The following is a 13,807-nucleotide window of genomic DNA, read 5'->3' on the forward strand; positions in this document are numbered from 1 at the left end:
CATATAAATTTTTAACGAAGTAGTTCAATTTTCAACCAAGCAGATTAATTTTCTACAAAAAAAGTAAACATTTTCACATAATGCAGGAATTTTCAACTAAAAAGGATTACTTTTCAACCTAAAATCGAATAGTTGAATTTTCAATTAAACAATTAATTTTCAACTAAAAAATACCAAATTTTCAAGAAAACAGTAAAATCCTCAACCTCAAAATTTTTAGTAAAAATCTTAATTATTAAAAAGAAAATATTTTTTACAAAATAGTTACATTTCAACCAAATAGGTTCATCTTTAATGCAATAAATTAATTTTGAACAAATTAGTTCCACCTTTTACTAAATAGTTTAATTTTAAACTAAAAGTGATTAATTTTTTACTAAAATGTTAAATCTTCAAAAATACATTTTGTTTAACGAAGTGTCCGGAATTCAAACCAAGGAGGTGTAATTGTTAATCAAATAAGATAAATTGAAAAAAATGGATTAGTTACATTTTCAACCAAAAAGGTTCATTTTTAATAAAAACAGATGGAATTTTCAGTGCAATCGTTAAAATTTCAATAAAATTTCTACCAGAAAGATCAATTTTTAACCAAAAAAAAGAACACGCATTTTCAACACAATAGTTCGATTTGCAGCAAAGGAGATGAATTCCCTTCTAAAAGGATGAATCTTCAAGCAAAAAACTGTTGATGTTTCTACCAAAATAAAATGAATTAAAAATAAAGCACCGTTGAATTCAACTAAAAAAGAAGATTTAAAAAAAATAGCGGAATTTTCGTCAAAAAAAGATTAATTTTCTAGTAGACAGATAAATTTTTTTAAACAAAAAAGATGAGAATTCTGCGAAACGTGTCAAATTTTCAACCAATATTTCAATTTTTCCAAAATAGTTGAATTTGTCACCTAAAAAGATGAATTTTCATCAACACAGTTGAATTTTCATACAAAATGATAAATTTGTATTAAAATTGTTGAATTTTTTTCAAAATAATTCAACTGGCAACCAAAAAGTTTCCTTTTTAACCAAAAAATATAAATTAATCTGTTTTGTAGAAAATTCGTCTTTTTATCCTGAAAATCAATATCGTTTCAAAAATCAATTAGTTTTCTGAACTGAAAATTGAACGATTACATTTTCGGTTGAAAATGTTTTTTTTTAGGGGAAAATTACACGACTTCGTTGATATTGATCTTTCTTGTTGAAATTTGTTATTTTCTGATTTAAAAGTAAATTCATTTTGAAAAAAATAGACTTTTCAGCTTGAAGACTGATCTATTTTCTTAAAAATTCGACTATTTTGGTCGACAGTTAATCGTTTTAATGTAAAATTAATTAATTTAGTTGCGGAATCAACTCTTTGGCTAAAAATTCATATTTTGTCGTTGAATTCGATTGATTGAAAATTACCTCTTTTTCTTGTTGATCTTTTTTGTTGAAAGTTGAAATATTTAGTGGAAAGATAATTTTTTGTGTGATAATTCATATTTTTGGTTGAAAAATTTTTCCTTTATATATAGAAAATTTGACAGGTTAAAAATTTTCTTCTCTTTGTAAAAAATTACTTGAAATTTAATGATTACATTTTTATTAAAAATTTGTTCTTCATTAAGGGAAAATTAAACGATTTGGTTGAAATTTAGCTTCTTTTTGAAAATTTTTATTTTCTGGTTTCCAAGTCTATTTGGATAGAAAATTAATATCGTTTGTTTAAAATTCATCATTTTGGTAGAGAATTCAACTATTTTGATAAAAATTTGTCTTCTTTAGTGGAGTTAAACTGTTTGAAAATTCCATTGTTTATGGACGAAAATTAGTTTTTTAAATTGAAAATTTAAAGATTAAATGTTTGGTTGAAAACTTAACTTTTTTAGTTGAAAATTCAATAATGTGGCTGAAATTTTGTCTTTTTTTATTGAATATTATTTTTCTGCTTGGAAATTCTTCCTTTACGATTAAAAAGTCAACCGTTAGAATGTTGAATTTAAAAACTGAACTATTTTGTTAAAAAATTTTCCATTTGAATAGAAAATTAATCGTATTTGTTGAAAATAATGTAATTGGCTGAAGATTCAACTATTTGGTTAACAATTTTATTTGGACATGAATCGTAATTTTGTGTTTAAAAAATCGAATCCATCACTTTGAATGTTACTTGATACTACATGATATGATTTTTATTGATAACATTTATCATCTTTAAAATTTCTCTAATTTCAATTTAAAATCCTAGTTTTGAATTCGCAATCCTGAAGCAATTTCATCTTATAATTTGTATAATCAGATTTTTTTCATAATTAACAAAAAGTGGCTTAACAAACTTTTCTAATTTTAATTCAGCCAAATTCAAAGACTGCTTTAAAATTTGAATACTTTTCGAGAATAAAAAAGTATTCCATTACAAACCATTTCTTAACTGAGAAAAAAATTTTATAAAGACGTGGGTCAATTAAAAATTGAATTTCCTACAACACTTTGATTTTACCCTAGGAACTTGTAACTGCATCATATTACAAAAACATATTTTCAAATTTAAAAATAGAAATGAAAAAAATAAAAATAATTATCTTGTCTGAATGCAGCAACATTAAAAAAAAGTTACAATCAGTTCGAACGTAACAAAATGGTGTATGTTAATAACATGTCAGCTACAACAGCAACAAATCTATTTTGACGTTTATCTTAAAGTTATTTTAAACGCGATGAAAATAATTTAAATTTTTTTGTAATACCTACTTCCGGAAGTCTCTTTTATGTAAATGAAAACATTAAAGGTGTTAATATGCAGAGCAGAAGGGGAATTAAATTTCTTGGTCAACGACAAGGACATCTTTTCAGGAGATATAGGTATGTAAATTAAAACCAGATTCACGTACGATTCTGAAGAAATATTTTAAGTATAGGTGTTGTACAGACAATTTAACTTGATAAAATTTTACATTTGTATTTTTTCACGGAAAATATTCCTGAAAAATAAGTTGAAATTCTGAAACGAAACAACTTTTAGAATAATAAAAATTGTTAAGAAAATAATGATTAAAAAAATGTTTCGTTATATTCTTGTTACATTTTGTTTTGTATATATTGTTTTATTTAAATTTATGTATGAAATTTTACAATAATCATATCATATTTTCGAAAAAGTTCATTATGAAACTTTTTTATATTTTATATTTTTTATGTATTTTTGTATTCTGTTGGATCGAACTATTGAAGCTTTTAAAATGTGTAGACTAAAGTATTTGACAAAGATAAGATAACAGTCTAAAACGCAGTTCCAAGATACGAGTAAAATCTTGATATTTATCATAATCAATTTACAATTTTATATCAATATTATCCACAAATATTATTAGTTTTTGTCTATTTTTTGGAGTTACAACAGACAAATTATCTAATTTGAAAAAATAAAATATCCTCTTTAAATATTAAATATAATAATCTAAAATTAATTAATAAAATAATTGATTATTAATTCATTTAATCTGTCGACATTGAAGTTCCTAGGATTGAATTTTTAACATTGTACGGCCCAGTTAGAAAATTAATCACTTTTCACGACTTAGTCACAGGATCATAATTTAAGAATGCTTCCGCATTTTTAAAAGAAGTCGGGAATTGTTAAATTTAATTGCTTTTAGAATAGTTAAACTTAAAGGTTTTCAATATTTAAAATTCTTCAGTTTTGAGCGTTGAAAATGACAGTTGCATATTCATGCATTTTGTTGAAAATTAATCTTTGAACGGAAAATTTAACAATTCCATTTTTGGTTGAAAATTCACATACTTTCTTGAAAATTACTGTATAAAAAATGCATTTTTGTCGCTGTTTAAGATTCATAATTTTAGTTGAAAATTTAACTATTTGTTCATACATTAAATTTTGCATTAAATATTCATATTTTCATGTTGAAAATTCATCTATTACATACAAAAATAACTTTTTTCTTGAAAATTAAACAATTTGGTTGAAAATACAAAAATCTGGGGTAAAAATCAACTGTTAGTAAAAAATGAACTTTTCTTTGAAAGATCACATTTTTCTTTCAACTATTTGGAAAAAATTTATATTTTTGGGTTGAAAATGCAGCTGTTTTATAAAAGATTCGTCTTTTTCAGTTTGAAAATTCTATGCAGAAAATTAAACTATTTGGTTAAAAATGAACTTTTTTGTGGAAAATTCTTATTTTTGGTTGAAATTTTATCTTTATAAACAAAAAATTAATGTATTTTGTTAAAAATTCCTCTATTTAAGTAGAAAACTAATTCTGTTTGTTCCAAATTAATTATTTTGGTTGATGATTAAACTACTTTATAAAAGTCAGTATTATCATTCCATTAAAATAGTTAAAAATTTGTTTCTTTTCCTTAAAGATTACTTTTTTTTAAACTGAAAATTTTACGAATCCATTTTTGGCGGGAAATTGATCTTTTTCAATGAAAAATATAACTCTCTTGTTGAGAATTTATGTTTCTTGTTGAAAAATGTTATTTTCTTGTTTGAAAGTCAATTGATTTTTAAACCATTGGACTTTTTATTTTTTAAACTGAACTGTTTTGGTCAAAATTCGTCCATTTGAGTAGAAAATTAATCTTGTTATTTAAACTTTATATATTTTATTGAGAATTCAACAATTTGGTTCAAAATTCGTCTTCTTTGTCGAAGTCTACTGGCAGATAATTCGTTTTTTATGCTGCAAAGTAAATTTTTTCCTATTGCAATTCGAACCGTTCCATTTTTGGTTAAAAATGTATCTTTTTTGTTAGTCATCCTTTTTCGTTTAAAATGAAACTGTTGCGTTAAAAATTCGTTCTTTTGAATTCAAAATTTAACTTTTATGGTAGAAAATTAATCTTTCTGTCTTAAAGATTCATCTCTTTGTTTGAACATTTAACACTTTTTTTATTAAACTGTTTGATTTTCGGTTAAAAAATAAATTTTATAACTAAAAATTTAACTAGTCCATTTACGGTTTAATGTGCGATTAATATTTGATTAGAAATAAAATTTGATAACTGAAAATTTAGCTAATTCCATTTTCGGTTGAATATTTGTTTATTATTTGGTTGAAAATTAAATTTTATAACTGAACATTGAACTATTCCATTTTCGGTTGAGATTTTTTTATATTTTTTGTTAAGATTAAATGTTATAACTGAAAATTTAACAATTAAATTTTCGGTTAAAGATTTATCTTTTTTGTTTATAATTTAAACTATTTGGTTGATAATTTAAATTTTTAATTTGAAATTCAATTACTTGGTTGAAAAGTTATGTATTTTGTTGATAATTGCTCTTTTTTGCAGAAGATTAATCTGCTGGGTTAAAAAAATTTTGTTTTTGAAAATTCAACTCTTTGATTGATTGTTAAAATTTTGTCTTAAAAACTAATTTTTTGAGATTCGTGATTTTAGTTGAAAATTCAAATACTTGTTTGGAACTTTATGTATTTTGTCGAAAATTCGTCATTTGTTAGAAAATTCATCTTTGTGGGTTGAAAATTCAGCTATTTGGAAAAAGTTTAAATATTTTGTTAAAAATTCAACTAATTTGTTAAAGTCATCCTTTTTGGTCGAAAACTCAACTTTTTTTGAAAATTTATCTTTTTAGTAAAAAATTGTACTCTTTAGTTGAAAATGTATTTTCTTGTTTTCATAATTCTTCTTTAAGTATAGTGCTTTTCAAAAGATTGGACTTTTTATCTTGAAAACTTAACTATTTTGTTAAAAATTCATCTATTTGGGTAGAAAATTAATCTTATTTATTAAAAATGTATCGATTTGATTGATGATTCAAGTATTTGGTTAAAAACTCGCCTTTTCTGTTGAAGTCTACTAGTAAATAAATTATTCGTTTTTTATGCTGAAAGTGAACATTTTAAACTGCAAATTTAATTATATCATTTGTGGTTGAAAATTTTAATTTTTTTTGTATAAAATTCAACTACTTAGTTACTAATTCATAAATTTTGTTGAAAATTCTTCTTTTCTCGGTTAAAAACTCTGTTTTTTAAAACATTTCATTTTTAGCTCGAAAATTAAACTATTATATTAAAAATACATTTATTTGAATAGGAAATTAATATTGTTTGTCGAAATTTTATCATTTTGCTTGATAGTTCTTTATTCAACTAGTTTGTTAAAAATCTGTCTATTTTCGTTAAATTAAACTGGTTGAAAATTAGTTTCTTAAACTAAAGATTTAACGATTCCTTTGTGATTTGAAAATCTGTTAAAAATTTATATTATTATATAAATTATTATTTATATTATATTAAATTTCTTTGAAATTTTCTCTATTTGGATAGAAAATTATCCTTATTTGTTGAAAATTCATATACCTGGTTGACGATTTAATTATTATATTAAACATTGGTCTCTTTGGGTTGAATGCAATTGGTTAAAAAATCATTTCTCCTTGTTGAGAGTTAGCTCTTTAAACTGAAAATTTACATTTTCAATACAAAATTTTTCTTTTTAAGGGAAAAATAAATTATTTCGCTGAAAAATATTTTTCTTATTGAAAATGTTGTTTTCCGATTTCTAATAAACTGGTTTTAAAGAAATTCCACTTTTAGCTTAAAAATTTAAATAATTTGTTAAAAGATCATCTATTTCGGTAGAAAATTAACATTGTTTGTTGAAAATTCGTTATATTGGTTTAGGATTGAACTACTTGATAAAAGTCAGTGCTTTCATTGAATTCAAATAGTTGAAAATTTGTTTGTTTTCCTTGAAGATTATTTATTTTAAATTGAAAATTTAACGATTCCATTTTTGGTTTAAAACATATTTTCTTTAGTTAAATACTCAATTAATTGGTTAAAAATTTATTTGTTTTGAATGAAAATAAATTTTCTTGTTGAAAATTCTTTTCCGGTTAAAAAGTCAACTGTTTTTTAAAAAATTCGAATTTTTAGCTTGAAGAGTTAACTCTTTTGTTAACAATTTGTCAATTCAGGTACAAAATAAATATTTTTTCTTAAAAATTTATTTAGTTGGACGGGGATTCAACTATTTAGTTAAAAATTAATTCACTTTGTTGAAAATTCGTCTTTTGATAGAAAATTCATCTTCTCAGGTTAAAAATTCAGCTATTTATAAAAAACGAAATATTTCGTTGAAAATTTAATTATTTGGTTGAAAAATCAATTATTTTGTTAGTCATACTTTTTGGCCGCAAATTGAACTGTTTTTTTGAAAATTTGTTCTTTCAGATTTAAAATTTCTCTCTAATGGTAAAAAAGTAATATTTTTGTTTAAAAGTCCATCTTCATTAGCCGAAAATGAATTTTTTGTTGAAATTTCGTTATTTTGGCTTGAAAATTCAAGTTTTTTGTTACAAAACCTTCCCTGGGATTGAAAATTTCTCCATTATGGTACGAAAGTCATCTTTTTGATTAAGAATCCCTTTTTATTGACTGAAAATAATTTTTTTTGTCGTTCTGTCGGATTAAAAATTCATTTTTTTTACTGAAAATCAATTTTGTTTTGAAATTACTTGTTAAAAATTCGCTCCTTTGGATTACTTTGGATTCCTTTTTTGTTTCGGAATGTTTTTTTTGTCAAAGAATTGTCTTTTTGACTTGAAAACAGAACTATTTTGATCATTTCATCCTTTTTGGTCGAAAATTTAAGTGTTTTGTTAAAAATTCGTTCTTTCGGATTAAATTTTCCTCTTTTATGGTAAAAAAACATCTTTTTGTTTGAAGATTCATCTCTTTTGGTTGAAAATGAATTTTTAAAATGAAATTTCGTCATTTCGGCTTAATAATTTAACACTTTTACGAAAAAAACATTTTTTGTTTTTAGATTCATCTCTTTTGTCTGAAAATGATTTTTTTTGTTGAAATTTCCTCATTTTGGCTTGAAAATTAAACTATTTTTTAAAGTCATCCTTTTCGGTTGGAAATTCAACTGTTTTATTCAAAATTTGTTCTATCCGATTGAAAATTCTTCTATTATGGTAAAAAAAAGTATTTTTTTTTGTTCGAAAATTCATCTCTCTTAGCTGAAAATCAATTTTTTCGAAAATTTAAAAATTTTAAATTAAATTTCAATTTTAAAAGGTATATTGACACTAAATAAAATAAAAATTAAAAATATAAATTTAAATTTAAAGGGACTAAATTTTGATTTTAAAAAATAAAAATAAATTTTTTTGTTGAGCAGTAAAGGATTGATAAGAAAACCATATTTGGTGTTTATTCCGTGCAGGAGATTCCAAATTTACTCGCTTAGAATAAGGAGGAGACCGCGAATCATCTCTCGTTCTCGTTCGTCTTATAATAAACTGTTCACCAACCAAGCTTCTTAAACGGTCCAAAATAGTAGGAGGAGTTAATTATGATTTCCTCTTTTGACTTCGCTCAGAAGACTGATTTTTTGATTAAAAAAAAAACAACATTTTTAATTTATCATTATTACTATTTTCCATTAGCGGTCATCTTTTAATCGAAACCGATATGGATTATCTTCTAATTATTCCATTTCTGTCCCAAGATATTTAGAATTGTAAAGAAGTCGACAAAACTTGTCGCATTCCATGCCAGTTAAAAGGAATTTTAAAAGAAAATCAAAATCAACGTTTTTGTTTTTATTTTGCTATTGTTTTTATCTTATTTAATATAAACTACAGGTTTTTACAATCATATAATTTTTATAATTGATCATTACTAGCTATCTTTTTTAGTTTCTAAGGAGAATTGGTTAATTGAAAATTATTTTAGTGTTGCAGAGAATAAATTCGTACTTGGTAACATTACTTTGATAAATCTAAAATGAAGCCAATTTTCGCTAAAATTCAGATACTAAGAATGTAATGCTAAATGAAAAACATTATTTGTAAGGTAAAAATTGTAAAAACTGGAAAAAATGTACTTTAACAATATTTATTGCTATTTAATTTTTTATGGTCAATTTTTTAAAAAAATTCAAAAAGGAAACAATTTTAAACCTATGATTTATTAAAATTGAACCATTCTCTTATTAATGGAAAAATAATTATTTTTTGTAAGTTTTAAACATTCTTCATCAAAAAACATGTTTTCTCTTTCCTAAGACATTATTGATAATAGCAATTAAATTCATAATATCATAGAAATTTGTTTACGAGTCACGATTTTTCAAATTTCTCAAAACTAATTTATAAAAACATTTTCTTCCACAAAACAAGAAACTATTTTAAAAAAGAGAACTTTTTTCTATTGTTGTTAAAGGGACTGTTAGAACTATTTTCAATTTTTCGAATTAAGAAAAACAAAAAACAATTTTAAATAAAAATAAAGAATTCATGCTAAAAATATTTATCTTTTAAGTTTATTCGTGTAATGGTTTTGAAGGATATATAAATATAATTTTCTTAAAATTCTTGAGAAAATTCGAAAAGATTTTTTAAGATTTCAAATACGATAAATCAATATTTCTACAAAAAAGTTAATCTTCAACCGAACAGTTGAATTTAAAAAAAAAATCAATTTCACATCATAAACAGTTGAACTTATAAAAAAGAACGAAGTTAAAACTAAATTTTTTATCTTTTAGACAAATTCGAATTATTCCTAAATTTTTTTATTTTTAAAAAAATTAAAAAAATTGTTTTAATATCTTCTAAATACATTTCGAGATGTTTTAAAAATATGAAAACTTAAAATTAGTCTTTTAAAATGAAACCTAAATTATTAGAAATTTTTCCGTACATCTGGTTGTCGACAAAAAAAATTTAAAACATTTTGTTTTAATTCAAAAACGAAAATTAAAATATAGCAATATTTTCTCAGAAGATCATAATCGAATTTAGAAAATTTCTCTATGTTTTTCAATTCAATAATTTATCATTTAGAAAATTAATTAGATTTCAAGTTATGAAGGTAAATACATTTATTAACATTCAATTAAGTGATTAGAATTACATTACATAAAGAAAGGTTGACATGGCATAACCATTAAATTCCACTTTTTTCAAAATACGTGTCATTGGATTAAAAATGCTCTAAAATGTCACAGAATATTAATCAGAAAATAATATATGGATTATAATTAGCTCAACTTTGCAAACACCCAAAAACTTTATTTTGTTTATTAATTTGCTTTTACCATAATAAATTGTATTTTTCTGACCAACTGGAAAGTATTTCGATAAGTCACAAAAATCCTTAAACATACAATTATTTTTTACTAATTATTATTTTTCAAACAATTACTGTTTGTTTAAACAATTTTTTTCTCATCTGTAAAAAGTAAAAAGTCATCATTTTTCGGAATAAATGATATAGTTGTTGAATTTCAGTAATAATATTTCAAACTTAAAATATTTGGAAATTTATTATTTGAACAATTTTTTCCGTTTAAATCATTTTTCTCAAGTTAAGGACAAGTCAATTGTTTAAACAATTTTTATTCATTTAAACAATTTTTTCATTCTGTTAACCGTGAAATAGGTCAATTTAAGTTAAAAATATTATTAGTATACATTAAAAGTTATCGAGTGCGAATTATTCCTTGAAAATTCACTATGAGGGTATCAAGTTTTAATTTACAAAATAATTAATAAAATTTACTTATTTTCTTTCATTTTTCCGAAAACCGAGCTTTTTTCATTAAAAACCCCATCATAATGTCAAAAGCTCTGGAGCACTAGGTAATGTTGACTTATTTGAATAAAATATGGAATTTATTTTTCCCTAAAACAAACCAATTTTGAAAGGAGAAGCGGGTATCGACCGACAAAAATCGAAAGTCAAATTTTTGCAGGTATAAATGGGGGTATACTATTCTTGCACTGATTTAATGCTTTTTTAAATAAATTTTAAAACCTTTAAAAAATGGCATTTCTGAAAATTACAAAAAAAAACTTTTTTGTTAAATAAAAAATGGCTAATATGATTTTTGAGAAGTCGCTTGTCATAAATCTCTCAAAAATTGTATTAGATTTTAATTTTCGTAAAAACTCAAAATCTGATGACAATTGAAAATTGATTATATTATTCAATTATAATTCATATACAATCATACATATATTAATATATAATTAGGTTATAATAAAAATATTTATGCATTTAAAATAAATAGCTTTTGATTGTTATATTAAAAAAATTTAATTTTAATTTAACATTTAAATTCACCTATTCCAGTTGAAGATTCATCATTTTAGTTGAAAATTTAACAGTTTCGTTGAAAATAATTATTCTAACAGTAAATTTAACTATTCCATTTTTAATTAAAAGTTGCTTAACTATTTCTTTGAAAATTCATGCATTTTATTGAAAAATGGTTTTTTTTTTTTTTAGAAAATTAAACTCTTTGGTTGAAAATTCATCAATTTGGTTGAAAATTATTTTGAAAGTTTGTCTCTTCTGGTAGAAAATCAATCTTCTTGTTTGAGAATTTATCTTTTTGTTTTAAAATTCACCTGTTCCAGTTAACATATGTTAACTGGAACAGTTAAAATGTTATGTTCCACATAACATTTTAGCTGAAAATTTATCTCTTCAATTGAAATTTTTTTTTGTTCTATGTTACTTTTTTTCGATCTTGTTTGAAAATGGATATTTTTTAGTTCAAGTTTCAACATTTTTTCTAAAAGTTTATGCTTTTTGTTGGAAAATCCTTTTTTTGTTTGAAAATTAATCTTCTTTGCTGAAAATTCATCAGTTTCGCTAACCATTATTTTTTTTCCACTGCAAATCTAACCTTCACATTTTTTGTTAAAAGTTGATTATTTACAGTTCAAAATTCAACTATGAGTTAAAAATTTTTCTTTTTTATTTCAAAGTTTGTCTTTTTTTATACAAAATTAACCTTCTTGTTTCAAAATTCATCTTTTTGTTTTAAAATTCATCTATTACGGTTTAAGATTCCCTATTTTGGTTATAAATTTATTACTTCGGTTGAATTTTTTTATTTGTGAAAAATTAATTTTCTTACGTACAATTTAAGTATTCTATTCTTGGATAAAAACTGATCTTTTTAAAATTAAAATTCAACTACTTGGAAGAAAATTATTATTTTTTTTTAATTTATCTTTTCGGTTGTAAATTTAAGTATTCCAGTTTAATATTAACGATTTAAGTTGAAAATTAATCTTTTTGGTTAAAAATAAATACAAATCAATTTTTTTGTTAAACAGTCATCTTGCTTGTTTAAAATTGATCTATTGAAAAATTATCATTTTGTTTTAAATTTTTGTTGTGCAAAATTAATTTTTATGACTGAAAATTTAACTACTCCATTCTTGGTTCAAAATTAATTTTTTTTTAGTAGAAAAAATTCAACTAGTGTTGCAAATTCATGTATGTTACTGAAAAACCCGCCTTTTTGTAGAAAATTGATCTTATTGTCTGAGAATTAATCTTCTTGTTTCAAAATTAATTTTATAAGTTGATAATTCAAGTATTTTAGTTAAATATTCATAATTTTAGTTGAAAATTTCTCCTTTTTAAAAAAATTGAACTATTCCAATTAGTTTTTGAACTGTGAATAGTTAAACTACTCCATTTTTGTAGAAAATAGATCCTTTTTAGTTCAATGTTCAACTACACAATCTTTATTTTTTATTTTTCAGGTGAAAATGTAAATATCTGGTTAAAAATTCAAGTATTCCAGTTTAATATTAATTATTACAGTTAAAAATTCACCTTTTTGGTTAAAAATAAAACCTCTTATATATTTTGTTGGAAAATCCTCTTTTTTAGAAAATCAATCTTCTTGTTTGAAAATTCATCTTTTTGGCTCAAAATTCAAGTAGTCCAGTTAAATATTCATCATTTTAGTTAAAATTAACCTTTTTGGTCAAAAATTAATCCGTTCCAATTAAGTGTTTAACTGAGAATTTAACTATTCCATTTTTCGTTGAAAATTGATACTTTTAAGTTCAAAATTCAACTATTTGATTGCAATTTTTTCTTTTTTAGTTGAAAATGTAATTATATGGTTGAAAATTCATGTGTTTTGTGGAAAAATCTTCTTATTTCATAAAAAATTAATCTCTTTGGTTTAAAATTCAACTATTTGGTTAAAAATTGAATTATCATGTTAAAATTTAATATTTTTACTTGAAATATTATGTATTTTAAGCGTTTTAAATTAATTTTATTCGAAACCACCATGTTATGAAACTATAGCGCCCCTTGAAAAACTGTAAGACCTGTAAAACTCTGGACACGTTGGACATTTTTTTAATGTCAGGGAATTTTTCAAGAGCGAGGTTAATTTTTTTTAAATTGCAATATAAAATTTAAGAACGATGACTCTTCTATTCTAAAAGTATTTTAAATTACTGCAATTTTTTCTTACTGTTAACTAAAATATTTTACTAAGTTGAAAATTCAACTTACGGTGAAAAGTCGTCTTTTTGGTTGAGTACAACTGTTTTTTTATTAACAATTAAATTCGTTTTTGTTGAAATATGAATTACTACACTTTACGTTGAGATTTCATGTTTTTTTTTTAAATACAAATTTAACTACTTGGTTCAGAGTTAAACACTTTTGTTAACAATTATTTTATTGTTGTTCAAGATTTATAATTTTGAATAGAAATTCATCTCTGGTTTAAAATGAGCTATGTTGTTGAAAATTTGTTGTTTTTTTTTAGTTAAAATTTGTTTAAACTGCAAATGTAACTATACCAGTTAAATATTCCATTATTTTAGTTAAAAATTGATACCTTCGGTTGAAGATTAATTTTTTTACTAGAAAATTTAACTACTCAATTTTTGGTTAAAAAATTATCTTTTTGAGTTGAAAATTAAATTAAGGTAAATATTTAATTACCCTACTTAAAGATTCAAAATTTTAGTTGAAAATTT

General features: G+C 22.8%; 1 protein-coding gene across 1 annotated transcript in view; it reads left to right on the plus strand.

Annotated features, from left to right (window-relative positions):
- Positions 1–2,673: 2,673 nt before the first annotated feature.
- Positions 2,674–13,807, plus strand: part of LOC117178153 (angiotensin-converting enzyme-like) — a 33,583-nt gene continuing 22,449 nt past the window's right edge. Inside the window, exon 1 of the mRNA XM_033369420.1 lies at positions 2,674–2,847. Coding sequence (XP_033225311.1) covers positions 2,783–2,847 — 65 coding nt within the window. The 5' untranslated portion in view covers positions 2,674–2,782. The remainder of the gene's footprint in view (positions 2,848–13,807) is intronic.

Source organism: Belonocnema kinseyi, chromosome 8, assembly GCF_010883055.1.
Source record: "Belonocnema kinseyi isolate 2016_QV_RU_SX_M_011 chromosome 8, B_treatae_v1, whole genome shotgun sequence".
NCBI classification, from domain to species: Eukaryota; Metazoa; Arthropoda; class Insecta; order Hymenoptera; family Cynipidae; genus Belonocnema; species Belonocnema kinseyi.